At 67.6% G+C, this 20403-nt stretch overlaps 11 protein-coding genes across 11 annotated transcripts; 4 read left to right on the top strand and 7 right to left on the bottom strand.

The window, feature by feature from the left end:
• Positions 1 to 773: 773 nt before the first annotated feature.
• Q8F55_005414 (uncharacterized protein) lies at positions 774 to 2043 on the bottom strand (the record flags this gene model as incomplete). Its single annotated transcript, XM_069353903.1, has 2 exons — positions 774 to 1631; positions 1714 to 2043. 2 exons carry the CDS (start codon positions 2041 to 2043, stop codon positions 774 to 776), a joined length of 1188 nt encoding a protein of 395 aa, XP_069208545.1.
• A 1182-nt stretch (positions 2044 to 3225) lies between these two features.
• Positions 3226 to 4585, top strand: Q8F55_005415 (uncharacterized protein; the record flags this gene model as incomplete). Its single annotated transcript, XM_069353904.1, has 2 exons — positions 3226 to 3253; positions 3306 to 4585. 2 exons carry the CDS (start codon positions 3226 to 3228, stop codon positions 4583 to 4585), a joined length of 1308 nt encoding a protein of 435 aa, XP_069208546.1.
• A 717-nt stretch (positions 4586 to 5302) lies between these two features.
• Q8F55_005416 (uncharacterized protein) lies at positions 5303 to 7142 on the top strand (the record flags this gene model as incomplete). The annotated part of the gene is made up of 2 exons (XM_069353905.1): positions 5303 to 5567; positions 5773 to 7142. The coding sequence occupies 2 exons, from the start codon at positions 5303 to 5305 to the stop codon at positions 7140 to 7142; spliced, it is 1635 nt and encodes a 544-aa protein (XP_069208547.1).
• Positions 7143 to 7754: 612 nt separating this feature from the next.
• On the top strand, positions 7755 to 9224 carry Q8F55_005417 (uncharacterized protein; the record flags this gene model as incomplete). Its single annotated transcript, XM_069353906.1, has 2 exons — positions 7755 to 7815; positions 7849 to 9224. The coding sequence occupies 2 exons, from the start codon at positions 7755 to 7757 to the stop codon at positions 9222 to 9224; spliced, it is 1437 nt and encodes a 478-aa protein (XP_069208548.1).
• Positions 9225 to 9488: 264 nt separating this feature from the next.
• On the bottom strand, positions 9489 to 10565 carry Q8F55_005418 (uncharacterized protein; the record flags this gene model as incomplete). Its single annotated transcript, XM_069353907.1, has 1 exon — positions 9489 to 10565. One exon carries the CDS (start codon positions 10563 to 10565, stop codon positions 9489 to 9491), a length of 1077 nt encoding a protein of 358 aa, XP_069208549.1.
• An 867-nt stretch (positions 10566 to 11432) lies between these two features.
• Positions 11433 to 12511, top strand: Q8F55_005419 (uncharacterized protein; the record flags this gene model as incomplete). Its single annotated transcript, XM_069353908.1, has 3 exons — positions 11433 to 11451; positions 11495 to 11637; positions 11669 to 12511. 3 exons carry the CDS (start codon positions 11433 to 11435, stop codon positions 12509 to 12511), a joined length of 1005 nt encoding a protein of 334 aa, XP_069208550.1.
• A 57-nt stretch (positions 12512 to 12568) lies between these two features.
• On the bottom strand, positions 12569 to 13603 carry Q8F55_005420 (uncharacterized protein; the record flags this gene model as incomplete). The annotated part of the gene is made up of 3 exons (XM_069353909.1): positions 12569 to 13285; positions 13318 to 13517; positions 13579 to 13603. The coding sequence occupies 3 exons, from the start codon at positions 13601 to 13603 to the stop codon at positions 12569 to 12571; spliced, it is 942 nt and encodes a 313-aa protein (XP_069208551.1).
• A 130-nt stretch (positions 13604 to 13733) lies between these two features.
• On the bottom strand, positions 13734 to 14696 carry Q8F55_005421 (uncharacterized protein; the record flags this gene model as incomplete). Its single annotated transcript, XM_069353910.1, has 2 exons — positions 13734 to 14477; positions 14511 to 14696. 2 exons carry the CDS (start codon positions 14694 to 14696, stop codon positions 13734 to 13736), a joined length of 930 nt encoding a protein of 309 aa, XP_069208552.1.
• An 893-nt stretch (positions 14697 to 15589) lies between these two features.
• On the bottom strand, positions 15590 to 16763 carry Q8F55_005422 (uncharacterized protein; the record flags this gene model as incomplete). The annotated part of the gene is made up of 3 exons (XM_069353911.1): positions 15590 to 16438; positions 16474 to 16670; positions 16706 to 16763. 3 exons carry the CDS (start codon positions 16761 to 16763, stop codon positions 15590 to 15592), a joined length of 1104 nt encoding a protein of 367 aa, XP_069208553.1.
• Positions 16764 to 17570: 807 nt separating this feature from the next.
• Positions 17571 to 18814, bottom strand: Q8F55_005423 (uncharacterized protein; the record flags this gene model as incomplete). Its single annotated transcript, XM_069353912.1, has 2 exons — positions 17571 to 18739; positions 18781 to 18814. The coding sequence occupies 2 exons, from the start codon at positions 18812 to 18814 to the stop codon at positions 17571 to 17573; spliced, it is 1203 nt and encodes a 400-aa protein (XP_069208554.1).
• A 180-nt stretch (positions 18815 to 18994) lies between these two features.
• Q8F55_005424 (uncharacterized protein) lies at positions 18995 to 20163 on the bottom strand (the record flags this gene model as incomplete). Its single annotated transcript, XM_069353913.1, has 3 exons — positions 18995 to 19816; positions 19862 to 20094; positions 20133 to 20163. 3 exons carry the CDS (start codon positions 20161 to 20163, stop codon positions 18995 to 18997), a joined length of 1086 nt encoding a protein of 361 aa, XP_069208555.1.
• Between the last annotated feature and the right edge of the window lie 240 nt (positions 20164 to 20403).

Consider the following 20403-nt stretch of genomic DNA (forward strand, 5'->3'; position numbering starts at 1 on the left):
CCTCGGCGGCATCACGGCCCTCACTTTGCTCACTCGGCCTGTTCAGCAGCCACAACCGCAGCGTCGATCTGCAGCGATCGCCAAGCAGCCGGAACCGAGAGATAAAGTCGTCTGCGGATGTCGTCGCGGGGCAACTGCGCAGCGCGCAGCGCGGCGGACCGCGGGCAAGGGCTGCGGAGCCGACGACGAAAGCGAGAGTCGCCGGACGGAACATGGCAGCGGGGCCCAAACGGGGCGAGATCTCTCCATCTTCGATCCATTTGGGGCCCAGAACGCCGTGTCTGCGCAGCGCAGAGCATGCGCAGCTGGCATGATGGGTGGGAGGTGGGAGTTGGAACGTTCAGTAACCTCCGCATCGGCGGTCAGTTGTGGTCGTTGCGAGGTGAGGAGCGGGACCAGTTGATGCCGGTGATGGCCGAGCTCCTCGTCGGTGGAGCATGCCAGCTGTCGACATGGGACAGCAGCGACCAACGAGGCCGAGAGCCGCTGAGACGGACTGAGAGTTCAGCAAGTCTGCGGCTGCAGTTCGTGGAGTCACGGGGGGCTACGACAAAGTACGAGTCAGCGTGATCACTGACGGCCCAGCTCACGCGTAGGCAAGACTATCCCTTGCGTCAGCCCAGTCAGTCCGCGCCGCCCTCGGCACATACACTCATGATACAATTGACCGGCCACACGCGGCCGGCAACATGCAACTCTAGCGTGGTGGTACAAGCAGACAAACACTGCGCGGCGTCGACAACGCCGACATGCTAAAACTCTGAGGCCGCCCGCTACACCGTCCAGTCGCGCCACACGACGGGCACGCGGTGCTTCCACCAGAACGCGCCGTTCCCGAGCCACTCGGCAAGCGCGACGGGGAACGTGACCCCCGCGACTTGCGCCTCGCGCATGCCGGCCGCGAGGCGCGCAAGCGAGCCCGGGGCCTCGGCGTGGGCGATGAGCGTGGCCCACTGCTGCTCGGTCAGGGCGAGGGGGTCGGCCGAGGCGTCGCGGATGATCTTGAGGTGCACGTCGCGCGGGAGGTCGAGGAGGCGGAAGGGGTGCGCCAGCTCTGCAGCCGCAGCCGCCTCCTCGGCGGGGCCCGCACAGGTGCTCGAAGCGCCGGCCGACCCCGCCCCGCTGCGGCCGTTGGCGATGACCCGCGCAATTACGAGCGCGCGCACCGCCGCGCGGCGCACCCGCGCCGTCAGGATCCCATTGCGCTCGAGGTACACGGCCAGCCGGCGGACCTGGCGGTCCCACGCCTCGCCCTCGGGCGTCTCGCGCCCGTGGCACACGCACGCGGGCACGCGCTTGCTCCGGCAGTCGCACATGGTCACGGCGGCCAGGGTGGGGTTGTAGTCGCGCACCGTGTCGACGAGGGCGGAGAGGTCGAGCGGGGTGAGGCAGCGGCCGGGGAGGAAGAGCGTCTCGAGGCCGAAGCTGCGGGGCGACTTGAGGAACTCGACAATGTGGGGCACCTGGGCGGTCTCGGGCTCGTGCAGGTACAAGAGGGAGCGGGGCGGGGCGCGCGCGCCGAGCGTCCAGAAGACGCGCTCGAGGTAGTACGGGTGCGGGTCGCACACGAGGCTGAAGTGGGACAGGGGACAGGCGTCGGCGGCGCGGATGACGAGAGGGAGGTTGAACGCCTGGGCGCGGGCGTCAGCGAGCGGGCGTGAGGGAGGGAAGGTAGCTGGTGAGGATGGCCAGCTCGGCCTCACACCGACTCACGGGAAACGCCCACGCCTTGATCACGCACAGCGTGTCCTCGCCATTGCCCAGCAGCGCCATGCCCTCGACCTTGAGGCCGTACTCTGCCGCGGCGAGGGGGACCTTGGCGCCGAGTATGCTGAGCGGGTGGGCGTCGACGAGGTCGAGCAGGGGGGCGAGGGGGTTGGGGGTGGTGGGGGCGGCGGCGGGGACGGGGGCGGCGGCGGGGTGCTCGGCTGCAACGGCGGGCCCGGCGTCGTCGCCATCGCCGTCGCCGTCGCTGGAGGGAAGGGGGCCCGTCACATGCGCCCACTGCAGCGACGGGCGGAGCTCTGCGGCCTGGATCCACATTGTGCCGACTGGCGTGAGCGGCGTCGGCGTCGGCGGCGGGGCTTACTCGTTGGCTCGGCGTCGGACCTCATGACAGGCAGGCTGGGTATGGACAGTGAGGGAGAGTTGGAGGGAGACGGTGTAAACAGAGTCGAGATAAGTCGTCTCGCGCGGCGCGCGGCGCGTCACTGAGAGAAGGCGACCCACCTCGTACGTCGCATATTGTTGCTCCATTGTCCCTCCGATACGCCTGCTCGCTTGCTCGCCTGCTCTCCACGGTATGCAAGGTTTATTCGCGGCGCCTCGCATTGTGGGAACCAAACATGGCTTGCCTTGGCGCAGTGGGCTAGTGCTCACCATCGCTCCGTCGGGTCGAGCGACACATTGTCTCAGACGATCGCCAGCACCCCCTCCTTCCTGGCCTCTGGAGGTGCCTCTCTCATCTCTCTCACTGGACTGGGTCACCACGGCGCCGAGGACGCTGGCGGGCAAGCCGAGCTCGCTGGCGACCGGCGCCGCCTCAGGCTCTATCATCCCGCCAGCCGGTCTGGCAGCCACCCGGGCGTCATGCTGCTCATGGGCGGAATAGAGGGGGCAACGAGGTGGGTAGCATCTGTCGAGCGTGTTGTTGTTGTGGGGTGTCCAACAGGAAGAGAGACGAGATGGAGCACGACGAGATCAGGCGCGCCGGCCGCACGTGACTCCACCCACTCACCAGGCCCTCCAAGATCATCCCTCCCCCTCCCCCCTCAACATGCATGAACAGACTCTCCCCGCCGTGCCCAGAACAGAACAGAACGACCAGCCACCTCCCGGGACGTCTAGAACACGCAGAAGAAAGCTGGGTGCGGTACCAGGGCGGGCGGGAGATCAGCGAGCGTAAGCGGGAGAGACGCGGGGAGCGTAGCTCGGCACATGTCACTCCAGCATTCTGGTACGCTCTTGCGTGTGCGTGTAATCCGGGCGTGAGATAACAGAGTGATGGACGGCGCGTAGAGGGAGTGCATAGCTGTGAGAGGAGCTCACCTGCGCCGACGCCGTCGCCGTCGCCGACATCTCGGAGCCAGCCTCGGCGCACCGCCGACCCACTGGGCCCCGCCTTCCCTCCCCCGTCCTCCCCGCCGTGCCTGGACTCGGCGCCCATCCGACATGATGTCCACGACCATCGTCGACTTTTCTTGTTGTTCTCCATCCTTCAGCAGCATGGTGTCGGAGCAGCGATACTTGGAGGGTGAGTGGGCCTCGTACGCCGACGCCGGCGTGCTCGCTGACCCCCGCCCCAGCATCCCACGTCCACATCCAGGCGTACGGGTACAGCCCGCGCCACCCGACGTGGGACGGCGCGGCTGTGGCCAAGCGCGCGGCGTTCGCGCCCCTCAAGGCCATGGTGGACGAGGCGCCGCTCATGCTCGACGGCGTGACTATCGCCGTGAGACAGATGCCGACGACGCGCGAGGCCGAGCTGTCTGGGTTCGCCGTCGTCAAGGAGATTCCGGGCGTGGGGCTCACTATTAATGGCTACACTGTGCCGGTGAGTACATTCATTCCAGGCGAGTGGGTGTGGGGCAGAGCAGCCCAGGGAGGGTGCATTGCAGCTAGCAAGCGAGCAGAGGCACCGGACACTGGGGTGAAAAAGGCTCTGGCCCCACCCGAGATCTACGCTCACGCTCACTCACCGGCGTCCAACTCGGGTATCGCCCTAGCCCCGTCGGCTGCCGTAACACTGACGCCACAGCACATTGCCATGCCCATCGTCCTCGAGCGCATCCACGCGAGCGTGCTCTCGGCCGTCAACCTGAGCTTCACCCCGAGCCCCGTAGCGCTGCGGGTGCGCATGCTTGGGCTGCTGGCCCCGGCGTTCCCCCTACGCTCGGTGCGGCTCAGCATCCCGCTCTCGCCAGTCGAAGTGGGCGCGGTGTGCGCCTTCCTGCGCACGCGCGCGCGCGGGCTAGACCACGTCGAGCTCAACGGCCAGCTGCTGGCCGCCGACGACATTGGCGCGATCGCAGCAGCGCTGGCGGCCAACGGCACCATCACCCAGCTCGACCTGTGCTCGTGCCGCCGCTTGGCTGCGCCAGAGGAGGGCGAATGTACCTGTGAAGGCAGCCTCGCGCACCCCGCAACCCGCGCCCACCTCGCGCAGATCGCCGACATTGAGCGGCGCAACAGGCGCGCCAATGCCAGGGTGGGCTCGGCGGCGATACGTGCCTTGGTCGTGTCTCGAGTCTTGCTGCATGCGTACGAGCCGGGGCATACCCCGGGTGACGAGCGAGCTAGTGGTGCTTCTCCTCGGCAATCAGAGCCACCGCAGGCGCCAGTATTTCGCATCCTCGACCTTCCGCCGGAAATCGTGCAGCATATCCTCTCGTTCTGCACTGATAGTGCGGCGCTCACGCGACGCCAGTGGGTGCGGGTGCTGCGTCGCGCGCTCGACCGGGGACGCATCGGGGTCGAGGCAAAGCAGTTTGCGCCGTACGCCACTGGCGACGGGATCTCTGCGGCCATGGCAGAGTGGGCGACGAGCGGCGGGTTCTGGTGGGACCACGAGTATGCCCCGGAGTGAGTAGGCCTACGCCGGGGACAAGACAGTGTTGTACATTAGCTAGCTACTTGGGTGCAGTGTACGTCATGAGAACGGGCGAGTGCGTGCGAGTGGGTGCGAGTGCGTTACGCGCAGTGGTGGTGGCCGTGGTGGCCTAGCCGCGTGCGTATGTGCTAGCTAGCAAGGTACATGGCCGTGACCGTGGCCGCAGTGGCGTCCTAAGCGGATCTGGCAGTGGGGGGTGATGTGGGGCACTGGGTCGGTGGTGGGCAGTTGTGCGGGGTACGGTCGTGGTGCAGGACGTGCAGGCTCGGTCGTCGCTGGAACGTTCCGACACCCTGGCCTCCCTGGTGGCCTAATGTCGCCGGCGCCTGGTTGCTTGTGCCTGCTGTCGCATTGCCGAGTGGCCTAGGGAGTAGCCAGGTGCGAGTAGCCAGGTGAGACTGAGTGAGCGGCCGGCGCGTGACTCGCAGCTCGACGCCGGGGCCACACTCGTCGTTGCCGTTAATCGGGCTTCTAAAAGTGCACTAGCGTCATTGTGGCTCTAGTCGCCCAAGTCGGCCACAACCACCTCATTTTCTACTTGCAGCTCTCCATAGCCGCGGGCGAGCGTGTCGATGCATGGGCAGTGGTCATGAGCGAGAGCGAGGGCACGACCTCGCCGCCCGACATTGCCATCGCACACTCACTCTCACTGACTCTTCACCACCACAGTCGCCGTCGCGCACCCCCCCCGCCATGTTCGGCATGTTCGACTTTGGCATGAGCCGCGTCTTCACCGTAAAGGACGAGGCGCACCAGCCCAAGAGCCACCAGCAGCACAAGTACAACGCGCTCCGGCCTGCGCCGCCCGTGCCCCGCCCGCGGACGCCCAGCCCCGAACCAGAGCCAGAGTACACCGACGACCCGGAGGACTTTTATGATTATCTCGAGGACGCTGAGCCGGATGACACGATATCCGAGCCGTCGAGCAGCGCGACGAGTGTGCAGGATTTGCCGGCGCGTGAGTAGCGTGGTGGGGGGGGGGGGGGGCGGAGGCATGGTGGGGAGGTATCACGAGCGGTGGGCGGGTGGGAGACGGCTTGGCCGGAGGGTGGGTTACCCACCTCCTGCGCAGCAAGCAGTGTCCGGCGCGCGGCGTCCAGCGGCGAAGGGAACCGAAGCGATGGAAGCCGAGCGCGCGCCGACCCCCGCTCACACCCACCCAGAACAAGCCCACGTCAAGTTCACGCTCCTCAACCACTCGCCCGTCCCCCTCTACCCCAAGGTCGACTCGTACGCCAACCCGTACCTCTCGGACCTGCGGTGCATCGACGGCGCGGTCGACGAGGGCGGGTTCGGCGGCTCGCGCGACCCCGACCAGCGGATATGGATTCTGGGCGTGTACGACGGGTACATTACGCGCGCTGTCGGGCTCGAGGCCGTGGTCCGCGTCTTCAAGGAGCGCCTCGTCGACCACGGCACCGTCTACTTCGGGTGGAGGGACGACAACCGCGCCATCTTTGACATCTTCTTCAACATCCTCCCCGCCTTCACCCTGCGCACGCTCGACGTCCGCTTCCCCGACCCGGCGTACGTGCCCGCCTCGCTCGTGTCCTACCTCGCCGGACACCGCGCCAACGGCCTGCAGAGCATCTACGCGACGGGCGTGCACACCAACCCGCGCCTGCTCGAGAGCCTGTCCAACGCGCTGATTGAGGGACAGGGGTCCCCGAAGCGCATCTGCTTCGGGTGGTGCGGCGACCACTCGCCAGACCACGGGTGCCCGAGCCACCGGGTGCCGTGGGCGTGTGAGCGCATCAGCGAGCGCGTGGAGGACGCCGTCGCGCACAGCTTTATCCAGCAGTGTGCCGTGCGCGAGGCGTTCAAGGACTCGTTCGTGCTCGCCCAGGTCGTCCTGCTGGCCCGGCCAGGCCCGTTCACCCCCAAGCCGATCCACCGCGCGCCAACGACCCCGCCCCGCGCCGGTGGGAGGGGTGAGGCGCCGCCCACGCCACCGGTCACGCCCGACGGGCCGCGCCGCACAAAGTCGGTGCGCTGGCGCATCGGCGCCGACATGCGCCGCGTGCCCGCACGCCCCGTGTCCATGGTGGGCGCGGTGGCGCCGCTCACGCCGACGACGTCCAACTCGAGCGCGTCGAGCGGCGGATCGGTGCGCTCGGTCGCGCGCGACACGGCCTCGGTGCACTCGGTGGCGCTGACGCGCGAGCTCACGCCGCCCTCGTCGTCGAACGGCTCGATCCGCACGGCGTCCATCAACGGCTCAGTGCGGACAGCGTCCATCAACGGCTCGGTGCGCTCGGCCTCGATCAGGAGCAACGGGCGCACGCCGCCCCGGCCCCGTCGCCGCATGCCGGCGTCGCTCGCGACGCTGCCCCGCGCGCTCCAGATCCGCATCATCAAGACCGCGGCCGACGAGCCCGCGGCCCTGTCCCCGTCGCAGTGGGTGCGGCTGCTCGAGATCGCGGGAGACAGGGAGTATCTTGGCAGCCGGACGAAGAACATCCTCGAGCGCGAGGAAAAGGGCTACGAGTTTGGCGAGCTCATGACCGAGTGGATGACATCTGCGGGGTTCTAAGCGGGGTAGTGAGGGGAGAGACTAAGGCCGGGGTCTGCGCCGCCGCCGAGTTAGCCGGGCGCGCTGTCGCTTCCCAGTGAGTTTGTTGGCGCTTGGGTTTTCGGGTCGGGCGGTGTGAGTATGCACCACCCGCAGTGTGCTGGCCACGCGTGTCGTGTGCTGGCGACTTTTGATTTGTAGCAAAAGCAAAGAGTAGGAGTGTTGTAGGATGTATCGCGTGAGATGGCCTGTGGAGTGAGACTCGCGCTGGTTGCTCCCGCCTGTCAACAAGGTGTCAAGTCGAGTTGCCTCTGGCAACCTTAGTCTAGCATCAGTCACATACTCCTCAGCTCCCTCTCCTCCACGACATCGCATCGCGCACGTCGCACGCAGGCGTCGTCGTGTCTCCCCCCTCCTCCCCCATCACGGCCTCGCGCACACGACCACGGCAAGCCACCGACCGGCCCCGTAAACAAGCGATCGGACCCCGCCCGCCAGCGTGGAGTCAGTCGCTGACAGCATCGCAACGACGCCGAGCGGTCACCTCAGCACGAGCAGTCACATCAGCATCTTGCATACCCACCTCACCCCATCCCACGCACCACCATCTCCCCCCTCCCCCGCGCGCACGCCATGAGCCTCGCCGACGCGCGCATGCCGCGCGGCCCGACCCCGCCCCCGCCGATCCCGAAGGGTGAGCCCCCTGCCCTTCCCCCGCTGACCCCAGGCTTCAAAGGCAACGTCTACGCCACGCTCAGGCTGTACACGTACCGCCCGGCCGACGGGCTGCAGTGGGCCGCCGACCTGGTACACCTCGACGCCGACCCGCTCGCGCCGGTGCGTGCGCTCGAGTCGCGCGACGGCCACGCGCACCCTCTCGTCTCCCTCATGGACATGAACGACCCGCGCGGGAGGGACGAGCCGTTCAGCGACGTGCAGGCCGAGTGCGTCTGTGTCGGCGAGTGCCGTGGGGACGACTTTATCGCCGTGCTGCGCGCGGTCAACGCCTGCCGCGTCGACCGGATCAGCGTGACCGTCGACCACGATAACCAGGACAGCGGGGCGGATACCGTCGCGACGCTTGGGATTCTGTTCGAGCACCTCGCCAACCCCCACGTCCGGGCCGTCGACGTCCGCGTCGTCGACCGCTCCACGACGCCAGATCCGCAGTTCTGCCCGTATGGCGCGGCGCCGGCGCTAGTGCGACGCGCGCACGGCCTGTCGACGCTCGAGCTCCACAAGGACGTGCTGCATGGCCAGTCGCGCGCGATGGACGCCGAGACGGTCGTGGCGATTGTCGACGCGGTCGGCAAGCACAACAACACGCTGCTGCGCGTCCACCTGGGCGTGTGCAGCGCCATCGGGTTCAACTGCGACACGCACTTCTCGTGCTGCTTCGACCTGTCGCGCTTCAGCGACGGGCTGAAGGTCGACGGGCGGTGGGACGAGCTTGCGCGCCTGAGCAGAATACTCAAGCGCAACGAGACCGAGACGGTGCGGCTGCGCACCGCGGCGAAGAAGGCGCTCGTCCCGGCGAGGATACTGCTTCGGGGCCGGCTGCGCACGCCGCACGACCCGCCATCCCCGCTGGACACGGTGCGCGCGCCGCCAATAGCGAGGCAGCTGCGCTTCCGGCGCGAGTCGGCCATCCTGACAAATCTGGACGGCACGCCGATCGCGCCGGCAAAGTCGACGCCCATCCAGCTGCGGCGCATGTCGGCGACGATTCTGACGATGAAGAGCGCGCTCAAGCCAAAACACAAGGCGCCGACATCGCCCCGCCTGCCAGAGTCGCGCCCGTTCCCGATCCTCGAGCTCCCTGCCCCCGTGATACGGCTCGTGCTGCGGCACCTGTCGTCGGACCCGGGGGCGCTCACCCCCGCGCAGTGGACCGCGCTGTTTGACCAGGCGGCCGACCCGCGCAGCTTGGGCCTGCTGGCGACGGCGACGCGCGACGCGTCACACACCCACAACGCGCTCGTCGACAAGATGGACAGCCTGCGCAAGATCTCAAAGGACAGGTTTGACAAGGCGATGAACGAGTGGATGGCGAACGGCGAGCTGTGGTGGGAGCGCGCGCCGGTGGAGACGGAGGGGTGTTAGGGGGGGGGGGCGGGGGGCGGCGGCGACGACGACGACGACGAGGACGACAAGGACACTGCCATCACACACACATACTGTATGCATATGTCGAGCATTGCGGGGGCGCGCTTGGAGAGGTGTGTAGAGGGAGCGGCGTTCGCCGCGGCGCCGTCGACACCGCATGTGGTGCCGCCAGCCAGCCACTCCCACTCGGCGCGTTACAACGTCACTGCATACTGGTACAACAATCTAGAAAACAACTATAAGGCTCATCCACATCCGCTTCTACGTCTTCTTGCGGTCCATGCGGCGGTTGATACCACCAAGCAGGACCTTGACAATCGTCTCGGCCGTCATCTCGCCCTGGAAAGGCACCGTGTCGACGATATCGCGAATCTTGTACCGGTTCTCGAGCGCGTCGTCGAGCTCCTCAAGCGCAGCGGTCGCCGCGTTGTCGTTTCCAATCTGGAACATCTGGATGCCAAACTGCGCGACGGGGTAGTCGTACTTGTCGAGGAAGCGCGCGAAAGTAACAATAACCGGCTCGGGGTCGTCGGTCGGCGCGCCGTCGGTAATGATGACGAGGTTGAGCGGCTTGACGGTGAACAGGTCGCCCGTGGCCTTGCCGGCCGTGTAGGCGACATTAAGCTCGTTGCGGTACAGGTTGAGGAGCTTCTCCAGCCTCGCACCGGTCGGGGTCGCGCCGTACGGCCGCACCTTGTTGAAGAGCGCCTCGACCTCGGCCACACTCTTGACCCCCTTGCCGACGCTCTTGTCGTTCAAGAAGTAGATGTCGACGCCGTCCTCGTCGTACTGGATCGCGTGGGCGACGACGCCCTGGATCGCCTTGCGCGCCTCCTGCCACCGCGCGCCCGACATGCTCCCCGAGTCGTCGATGAGGAAGGCGGTATCGTAGTCCTTGAGCATGGCCAGCGCCTCCTCCCCCTGGAACATGAGCGCGCCGGCTGAGCTGCTGCTCCCTGCGCGGACGTGGGCGGCGGCAGCGGGCGGTGGCGCAGGCGCAGGCGTGGGCTTGAGGTCGATGGGCGGGAGGTAGGCCGGCGGCGGGGCCGGCGCCGGGGCAGCGACGTTGGCCGGGAAGAGCTTTGAGCGCGGGAGCCCCTTGTCGTCGCGCAGCTTGGCGAACATGCCCGCCGTGTCGGCTGCGAGCGTCTCGCTCACTTTCGCGACGGCGCGCTCGAGCTCGTCGAGCTTGGTGTTGACGTCGGACACGGATTTGCCGCGCCGCTTCTTGCTCTCGACGTACTCGCTCACGGCGATGTAGTGCGCCGTCGTGTCCTTTGTGCTCCCGAGGCGCGAGATGACCGAGTCGACCGAGGGGCCCGACGCGAAGAGGGGCATGGTGGGGGCGTGGGCGGGGGGTCGGGGTGTGTTGGTGATGGAGATGTGCTAGATGTGTTGTGGTGCACACGTGTGGGCTGATGAGCGATGAGGAGGAAGATCGACATGCATGCCCGTATTTATGCACCAGGCGAGCCGAGTCGAGCCCCGGACTCGTGCACACGTCACATGATCGCCGTCTCCGTCTCCGTCGCCGCGCCAAGCCCAGCATCGCATTGCGGTGCACCGCCGGAGTCACCCCGCCACCCCCCGCCCGCCGCCGCGCCGCCGCCTATCTAGCCGACGAAACCGAATGACGTCGTGTTTCGCCGCCCGCGCGCGCGCCGAGCTGACAGCTGACAGGCACAACGCGATGCGATGCAGCTCGACTCAGCTCGTGTCAACTCGTGCATCGCATCTCCCGACGGCCGCGGATGTCGACCCCGCCGAACAGGCACGCGCAGCGCATGACATGTGCCCCGATGGCGCCGGGTGGGCTATCGCGGCTGGAGAGTCGCCGAGGGGAGACTTGGCGGCTGGCACGTGTATGGTGTGTGGCCGTGGCCATGATCCGGTCGCTGTGGCAGAGGTCGCGATTGGCCACGTCCATCTCTCCTTCGCCGGAACATCTCGACTTGGACGACTGCAGTGTCGACAGCGTCCATGTCACCTTCGTGTGTTGGTCGCCGCTCAGTGTGGATGGTCGCCCAGTCGCCCTCTTCCCAGCTGATCTAATTCAATCGCCCTTTAGCTCCCCACCTCGCAGCTCGTGGCTCGCACTAACCAGATACGCCTGTGTGATGGCCTAGTCCCGCTGACATCAACACGGCTACTCAACACCACGCTCACCACTCACCACCCACACCCACAAATGCATCCCCCGGCGCCATGGGCCCCGCGCCAGCCTGTACGTCGGCCCAAGGCCGCCTGCCCCACCCGCTGACCCACAGTCCTCACCGTCGTGCTCGAGGCCACGCCGTTCGCGCTCACCTGGACCCCGGGGGACGGGCTGCGCGGCCTGCACAACCCCCCAGCGCCGTGGGAGGTCGCGCGGGACCGCAGCGTGCTCGTGCTCACTGGCCACGGCGTTCCGGTGGGTACTGGCCCGTCTGTGCTAATGCCAGTCGCACGACCTCCCAGCCCTCGTCTCCACCATCTCCGCCTCGAGCCTGTGCATCACGCTGACGGCCGCGGGGCCGCACACCTCCCCCGCGCCGCCGCCAGAGCCAGAGCTCTTCAACACGCTCTACCTCTCCCGCCTGCGCAGCCTAACCCTGGCCTCATCGCACGCCCCAGCGCCCGACACGTTCACCTTCCTCGCCGCCTTCCTCCGCCTCTCGTCCTCGCGCGGCCTCGAGCGGCTCGCGCTCGACCCCGGCCCCCTCACCGCCGGCGAGGTGCAGGTGCTCGCCGACACGGTGGAGCGGCACAACGCGAGCCTGTCGCAGCTGTGCGTCGCGGCGTGTGGCAAGTGTCTCTGCCGGAACGGGTGGGGCGACGGCGCCGTGCGGGCCGAGAGCAGGCGGCTCGGCGCCGCGCTGAGGCGGAACGAGCGGCTGAGGGCCCGCGTCGGCAAGGCGGCTATCCGCGCCCTCGTCCTCGCGTGCGTGCTCTTCCACGCGCGCGACGACCGCCGCGGCGTAGTCAAGGCCATGGCCTCGATGTGGGGCTCGCGTGTTGGCCCGGCCAGGCCCGCGGGGCCGGCGTTCCCCGTGCTCCGCCTGCCCCGGGTGGTGCTCGCCCGCGTCGTCCGCCTCGCGACGGGTGACCCCGGCGCCCTGGCACCAGACCAGTGGGAGCGCGTGTTCGAGCTCGCGGCAGACCGGGACGCGCTGCGTCGCGTCGGCAAAGTGTTCGCCGGCGCAAGGACGAACGAGGTCATCGCCGAGTGGCTCGCAGAGGGGGGATTCTTCTGGGACCGCGCCATCCCGCCGCCGGCACGGGGCGACGCGCGGCGCGTGTCCTAGGCCGTGGGGGGAGCTAATGCTATTGTATCCATGTAGATGCTATGCCAACGCGGCTCGTTACCAAAACCCGCCGTTCATGAGCCACTCGGTGCGCGCCTCCTCCACGCTCAGCCCGTCGATGAGCGCGGCGCGCACGCCCCCACCTACGAGAGACAGCGCGGCCGGGTCCTGCGCGTGCTGGATGAGCGCGGTCCACTGGGCCGGGGAAAGGGCGGCCGGGTCCCGCGAGCACCACCTGACGACGAGGAGCACCAGCTCGGCGGGGAGCTCGAGCAGGCGGAACGCCTTGTTGTCCTCCTCCTCCGCCGGGCGGGCTCGCAGCAATATGCGCGCGGGCACGACAGCGGCCCTCACGGCGTCGTGGACGCGCCTCACGCGCGCGCCGTGGGCCTCCAGATCCACGCCGAGGGCGCACGCGCACTCCACGAGGCCAGAGCACACCGAGCGAGCCGCGCACACGCGCGAGACCGTGGGGTTGTCCCCCGCGGCCGCTGCCAGCGTGTCGAGGTCCGAAGCGTCCAGCCGCGCGCCGTCGAACGCCAGCGCGCTGAGGCCGGGCGAGCGGCGCACAAACCCCGCCAGCGGGCCCACGGCGGCGCGCTCCACCGCCGTCGTGAGTGTCAGCGTTTGGAGGTGGGGCACGCGCAGGCGCGCGAGCAGGCGCGCGAGGTATCGCTCGTCGAGGGGCAGGCTAGAGGTCGGGAGGAGGGATATGGTCAGGTGGGCGATGCGCGCGGCGTTGATGTGCGCGATGACCGAGTCGAGCTCGTCGAGCTGGGCGTCAGCGGGGCAGCGAGCCGACTCACGCTCCGACACCGTGTGCGCACGCGCAGACTCCCCCGCCCGCCGCCCCGCTCCCCGCTCATCAGGCCCGCGAACTGCTCTTCCACGGCTACCAGCGGGGCCAGCGGCGACCCCCGCCGCCGGTCAGCGGCCCACTGCAGCCCGTTGTGCTGGGCGCTTGCGCGCAGCGTCAGGTCGGTCGGCGTGGTCGACGTGCCGACGGCTAGCGGCGAGCGTCAGCGAGCGAGCGAGTCGCCTGACTGCTGCATGCACGGCCGACTTACTGTCCGCTACGCCGGGGGTGCTCATCGAGGTGGGGTGGTGAGTGAAGTCAACGGCGATGACGCCGGCGGAGATCTCCGGCGCGTCGTGCGACAACTGCTACTGCCTTGCATCCATGCCGTCTCTCTATCTGTCTATTGTCCAGTCTCTACTGCATCTATACCCGCCGCTCCTCCCACCAAAACCCGCCGTTGTGCAGCCACTCGTCCCAGCCCGCGTCCTTCCCGACCGCTGGGTCCGCCTCGGCGGCCACCATGCCCGCCGCAACCTGGCACAGGCCGCCGGGGTCCTCGGCGTGCCGGTGCAGCCGGGCCCACTGGGCAGGCGTGAGCGCGCCGGCGTCGCCCGACGCGTGCTCGACGATGGCGTGCAGCAGCTCGCGGGGGAGGTCGAGGATTGGCAGGGGGGCCTGCTCTACTGCTGACGTCGGCTCCGCCTCTGGCCCTTCCGCTCTTCGTCCGCGCAACAGCACACGCGCCGGCACGATGGCGCGGCGCACCGCGTCGCGTACCCGCGCCCGCCGCTCCCCGTTCTCCTCGAGCACGCCGACCAGCCTCCGCGGCTTTACTGGTGCTGCGGCGCCCCTCGGCTGAGGTGGCGGGGCGGCACAACCAGCGAGCAGGCCCATGTCCGGCGGCGCCTCCTTGGCGCTGTGGGCCTCGAAGTCGATGGAGAAGTACTGCAGCCCTGCGGCACGGGGAGAGGAGAGGAAGGCGAGCGCGAGGGGGAGCGTCTCGCCGCTTGGCCGGGCAGCGATCCACAGGTGCCGGAGGGCGGGGACGTTGAGCCGGGCCAGGATGCGCGCGTACACCTCGTCCTTTGGGCTCGGGTCGTACAGGAAGCAGATGGACGTGAGGCGCGAGTTGCTGAGCGCGGCGAGGATGGCGTCGAGCTCGGCGATCTGGGGTCAGCTGCGTTCGAGCTCGCGGCCTACCTCTGCAAAGGTGAAAGTTGCGGTGTATCGCGTGCGCGCGCCGTTTCCTGGGACGGGCCGCAGCGCAGAGTACACGTCTTGTGTGTTGGCCCGCTGCGTCCATTGCAGTCCTGGCAGCTGGCCCTCGGCGAGGACGACGAGCGAGCGCGAGGTGGCGGGCGCGAGTGGCACTATTGGCGAGTGCATGTTTGTTGGGGGGAGACAAGGCCGGGCGCGCATGCATCGCCCATGCATATACCTGCTCCACGGCCAGTGAGGCCCACACAATCTCCGATACATGAAGAGACGCGCTCGCTCACTCCAACGTCGGCGTCAGCGAGGACGCAGGCCGCTCTTCCCACTGCGCAAGGCTCCACCGAAACGGATCTGAATGACGCGGTGGAGTAGGTCAGTCGCCGGAGGACACGACCCGCCCGCCGCCGTCGTCGCCGCTGCCTCCGCCTGCCTACGACGACAGCGGCCGACCGACGACGAGTTATGCTTACTTACCCGAGGTTTGCCTCGGCTGCGTGCGTGCGTGTGTGCGTCGCGAGCGTGCGTTGCAAGCTGGCTGCGCTGCTCCACGCCCCCGCCGTCATTGCCAGGGCTTGTTTGCGACCAAACGCCGGCTTGTTGGAGTCGTCTGTCGTGCAAACGGTAAAAAAATTGCCCGGCCTCCCGGCCTTGGCACTCCACATCGGTCTCCACTCGTCCTGTCCACCTGGTGTTTACTCGACGCGGTGCTAGGCGGCGGTAGTGGCCCAGCGACCGCGACGGCTTGGCCCTCTTGGCCCACCTCACGGGTGCCTCGGGCGCCTCGAGCGCCTCTATCTGATACCTCTGGGCGGGCCAGACATCGCCAGTGACGGCTGCGGCCGTAATGAACTCGCCGCACGCCGCTACAGCGCCGCCACCTCCTCTGTTGTGCGCACGGCCGCCGCCCTGGCCGAGGCCCAGCGCGACGCCAGATCTTTGCATACTTACCGTCGCCGGCCCGCCCGGTCTGCATCCGACCGTCGCGCGTCGGCAGGAGCGCCGTTCGCCCCGTTCGCGCCGTTCATTGTGGCAGAGATACAACTGGATGACCGAACAACGTACAACTACTTCCTAGTCTTCTTCCTCGCCACCAGCTCGCCGTGCGACAGCAAAAAGCCGCCATTATACATCCACTCGTTGCGGCGGTCCGTGTGCTCCTTCTCCGTGTTCCAGCTGCGCGGCATCTCGCGCCGGTTCCACTCGCGCGCGACGCGCGTAAACGCCCGCCGGTCCTCGGCGTACCGCAGCACCGTCGCCAGCTGGGGGCGCTTGAGCGTCGTGTCGGTGTATCCGACGATCTTGTGGATAATCTCGGCCGGCAGCGTGGTGAACGGGCTCCCCCCAGGGCCAGGGAGAGCGTGCAGCAGCACGCGCGCCTTGACGAGGGTACACAGCGCCGCGGTCCTCACAACCTCATGCCGCCGCCAGTTGGTCAGCTGGAAGTCGGCCCAGTTGCCCTGGTCGGCCTGCTGCTGCTCGAGCTCGCGGTTGTGCTCGTCCCAGTCGTACCCGTGTCTCGTGGTCATGCTGTAGTCGAACGGCGGCTCGAAGTGGTAGTCTGTCTTTGTGCGCGACGTCCACGTCATGTCGAGGCTCGCGGGCACCTTTAAGAAGTTGCGTTCGGCGCGCGCGCCCGTCGTCGACCCGCAGATCCGCACCTCCTCCAGGCTGTCGCTTACAGGGTGCGCGAAGAAGCGCACGAGCGCCGCCGACGTCGCGTCCATGTTGCTCAGCTCGCCCGTCTGGCTCTCGAGCGTCAGCTTGCGTAGCTGCAGGTTGAGGGCGTCGAGCACCGACGCCATGAACAGGTCGGCGGCCTCCACCTCATTCGCCTTGCCCTTGAGCGTGATGCTCAGGCTGTCGAGGGTGCCGCAGGCGTTGATCGCGATGAGGATGGTGTCGAGCTCGTCGAGCTACAGTTAGCACGGGAGGTAAACACCAAACGAACAGTAGCAAAGTCGGCGATGCCGTACAGCGTCGGCCGGCCAGACTTGACCGAGCGCTTGTTCTCGATCTTGGGCTGTGTCTGCCGGCAGATGGCGCGCACCGGCCCCAGCGGGTCGCTCTCGAGGCGCTCGAAGACGCCGTCCCCAGAGTCCCAGTTGAGTGCTATCGACGCCGCCTCGGCCTCGAGCAGCAGCCGCGCTGGGGGTCAGCCAGGCCGGCAAACTCCGACTCACTCCCGACCCTAGGAGGCTCCTTTTCTCGTCCCCGCAGTCTCGAGTTGGCCGCGCCCATTGCTCAATCGCACACGTATGGTTAAGATGGGGATAAGTACGACACCAACATCCACGCACAGGCGGCGGAGGTGTAGCGCTCCGGTATACGTAGAGTTTGGTTGCTGCGTGAAGGCACCACCCCCGCCTACCCCGCGACCCCTCCCTGCGACGCCGCTCGGCGTCAACAAGGTTTGGCGGGAGCGCCATTGAAGCGACTCGTCTCGTGCTAGTGACGCCGCCGATCGCGGAAAGGCCAGTCTACGCATGTCGACACCCTCCATGTCCGCGGCCAGCACGGTGAGGCGTCTCAATCTATCTGTAGCGGCGCGATGTAGTGCGAGCCGAATATCGGGCCATGAAGCCACTGGAGTTGTCGACATTTCGAGAGCCACGGGGTTGGTCGTTTGTTGACCCACCAACCAAGGGGCGATCTCGTCCGTGCACTGTTAGGCAGTGATTGACCCCGAACCCCCTGGCACACAACGTGCCTGTATCAAAGGCTCACATAAGCCGCACCCAACCAGTGTCATGCCCAAGTGGCCAGAGTCGGCTGGTGCATGTGCCTGGTATCATAGTGCGGAAGCACCACTGCCAACGGAAGTGCATACTAGCAAGCACAAGCACCAACCCGAGCGCTGGCGGAGGGAGTCGGGCGTGGCGAGCTCCGCAGCGCACAGCGGCGTCTGCACGACCGCGTGGCGTCGAGCGGAATGGGCGAATGGGCTCATGAGCACGCCAGGTGGTAAGCGGCCCACTAGAGCGCCACTCCGTGGTCGATCGGCGAGCAGTGGCGCCGGCGTCGGACCGGAGCCAGGGCGACGCTGCACTACTGAGTACATGCATTCTGCGGCGGGCTATCAGGCGCCGGTACATACTTCTCGCCCCGTCCGAACGCGCCCATCGCCGGCCGGTCGATCGGCGCCCCAAACCCCCCGTTGTACATCCACTCTGCTCTGAGCTCCTGCGCGAGGGGGTCGGCCCTGCGGATCGCCTTCGGCCTGCGCTGTGATCTCACACCTAGGCGGGTGAACTCTGCAGCGACGCGCGCGAGCGCCTCGCGGTCCTCGGCGTGGCGGAGGACCACGCCCCACTGCCGGGGCGTGAGCCCCTCGTGGGCCGACGCGCCGCCGGCCGCTCCGACGTCTGGCGACGTGCTGCCTGGCCAAACGGCGGTCCGCACAATCTCGTGTATCAACTCTGTCGGCAGGTCGGCGAAGCCCGTGCGCTCTGTCCGCGGCGCCGAGAGTAGCTCCCGCGCCGTCACGAGCGCGCGCAGCGCGTCCCGCCTCAGCTGGGCGTGCGGGCGCCTATTGACGACGTAGTACGCGTTGACCGACTCGCGCAACGGCTTGAACTTTGCGTTTGGCCTCACCTTCTCCCGCGGGCCGCGGTACCCCTGCCCCGGGCAGCAGTAGCCCGCCCACTGACCCGACTCGAGCAGGCCGATGAACTGCGTCATCGTGTCGGTGGCGCGCGGGGCCGCGTACCCCGCCACGCCGATCTCGTGCACCTCTGCCGTGGCGGGCGAGGCGACGTACCGCGCCATGGCGGGCACGGCGCGCTTGAGCTCGTGCAGCGGGAGGGCGGGCGAGAGGCTCTCGACCCGCAGCCTCCGGAGGGGGAGCTCGAGGCGGTCGATGAGGCGCTCGGCAAAGCTGTCGGCGCAGGGGAAGACGCCGCCCGTCTCCAGCGTGACGGTGAGCGAGTCGAGCACGCAGCTGTTGAGCGCGGCGAGGAGCGCGTCGAACTCTAGCCCCTGGGTGTGAGCGCCGACGAGGGGGATACGCACCAGACGGAAGTCGGCGACGGCGCAGAAGTGCGGCCGCCCGGTATCGGCCTCGCCCTCGCGCTCCTCTGAGAGCTGGGCCTTGGTGGGTTTGGCGCAGACAGGCCGGAGGGGGGCGAACGGGTCGCCGCGGCTGCTCCCTTCGGCGGGCGCGTCCCAGTGGAGTTTTGTGGACCGCGCCTCGGCTACAATCTTGATGCGCGTTCGGGCTGGGCCAGTCAGCGTGCGTAGAGCGAGCTCTGATCCATACGGTTCTTCTTGTTCTTGGGTGGCCAAAGCACCATGGGGAGTGGAGTGGTTCAGACTGGCATTGAGCATGTCGGTTATTATGGCAGAGGCATGGTGCTGCCGAGAGGCACCGGCTTGGCACGCTTCCTGCACCGCCATCATCTCCCAGATCTTGACCAGCCGACGGTATCCAGTCTCGACACCCTCGACACCAACTCTACATACACGCATCCTATCTAGTAGTACCCGACATGACGCTTCACATGGGCAATGTCCCACGTTATTGGCGGCCCGCGGGGCTTGCGGAACCCGCCATTGAACATGAACTCCTCTCTGGCGGGACGAGTTATGCTCCGTATCTCCTCGAGGGGCAGGTATCGAGTTTCGACGTCGCGGCGAGTGAACGCGGCCGCGACGCGCCCCAACGCCTCTCGGTCCTCGGCATGGCGCAGGAGCACGGCCCACTGGCTGTCCGTCAGCACGTCGGGAGCGCGTGCGGCGCCGCGCAAAATGTCGTGGATCAGCTCGGTCGGCAGGTCGGCAATGCCCGTGCGCTTGTCGCGCCGAGCCAGGAGCAGTACTCGTGCCACAGCGAGCGAGCGGAACGCGTCGCGCGTCATGATCCAATCCTGCTTACGCTCGAACTCGTACTCCGTCTCTGGAGCGACGTATCGCGGGTTCTCGCGTCTCTCGGTGCTGTGCCCGACGCGCTGGAGGGCCTGAGTCTTCAACTTGCCAAAGAGCCTGCTGTCGTCCTTGAGGACGCCCCACTTCGGGAACCAGACGTCCCACTGCGGAAACCAGTGCACCGATATGTGATCCATCTCCGTGGCGCGCGGCCACGCGCAGATGGTGCGGCCCACGGCGTGCGCGTCGAGCGGGAGCCTCTCGGAGAGGATGTGGATGATCAGCCGGCGGGGGCGGATCTCGAGCCGTTCACCGAGCGCTGCGATGAACGCGTCCGCGCTCGGGAACAGCCCACCGCCCTGCAGCATGACGGTGAGCGAGTCGAGGGTAGTGCTGTTGAGCGCGGAGAGGAGGGCGTCGAACTCAAAGTCCTGTGTGCGTCAGCATGTAGTGTCTGCCGAAGAGGGCCCACGCACCAGAGTGAAGTGAGCGACGCCGCAGAAGCGAGGCCGCCCAGTCTCCTCCTCGCCCTGCTCGTGGAATTCCGCCACGCGGAGCTCCTCCTCCTCTGCGATCGGGGAGCATAGGCGCCGGAGGGCAGTGAAGGGATCCGTGTCGGTGCTACCTTTGCCTTTGGAACAGTCGCCGCTCGGCCCCCAGTGGAGGGTGGTCGACGGCGCCTCGGCGATAAGCTCCACGCGGGTCCGGGCTGCGGTCAGCTCGGGAGGAACGGTGGCTCAACCATACTGGGATTCTTGTTCTTCGAGAACAAGGGCATGTCGTGAGGTGGACGGGTTCGATGCACGGATGGGATGCGCTGTTTATTTGGGCGGCGACACCGACAACCATGACGTATGGCAACAACATCGACGGGCTTGGCAGCCGCCTGCACTGCCAACAAGGCACAGTTTGATATGCCAAGCGTCTTGCTACAATGCTTGAGGCGGTTGTCTAGCGTATTGCAGCACACGGCGAACAATCCTCCTCGCCGTCGCCGACACATCCTGCACTTCGCCAT

This window comes from Vanrija albida (genome assembly GCF_041260175.1).
Source record: "Vanrija albida strain AlHP1 chromosome Unknown contig_4, whole genome shotgun sequence".
NCBI lineage: Eukaryota > Fungi > Basidiomycota > Tremellomycetes > Trichosporonales > Trichosporonaceae > Vanrija > Vanrija albida.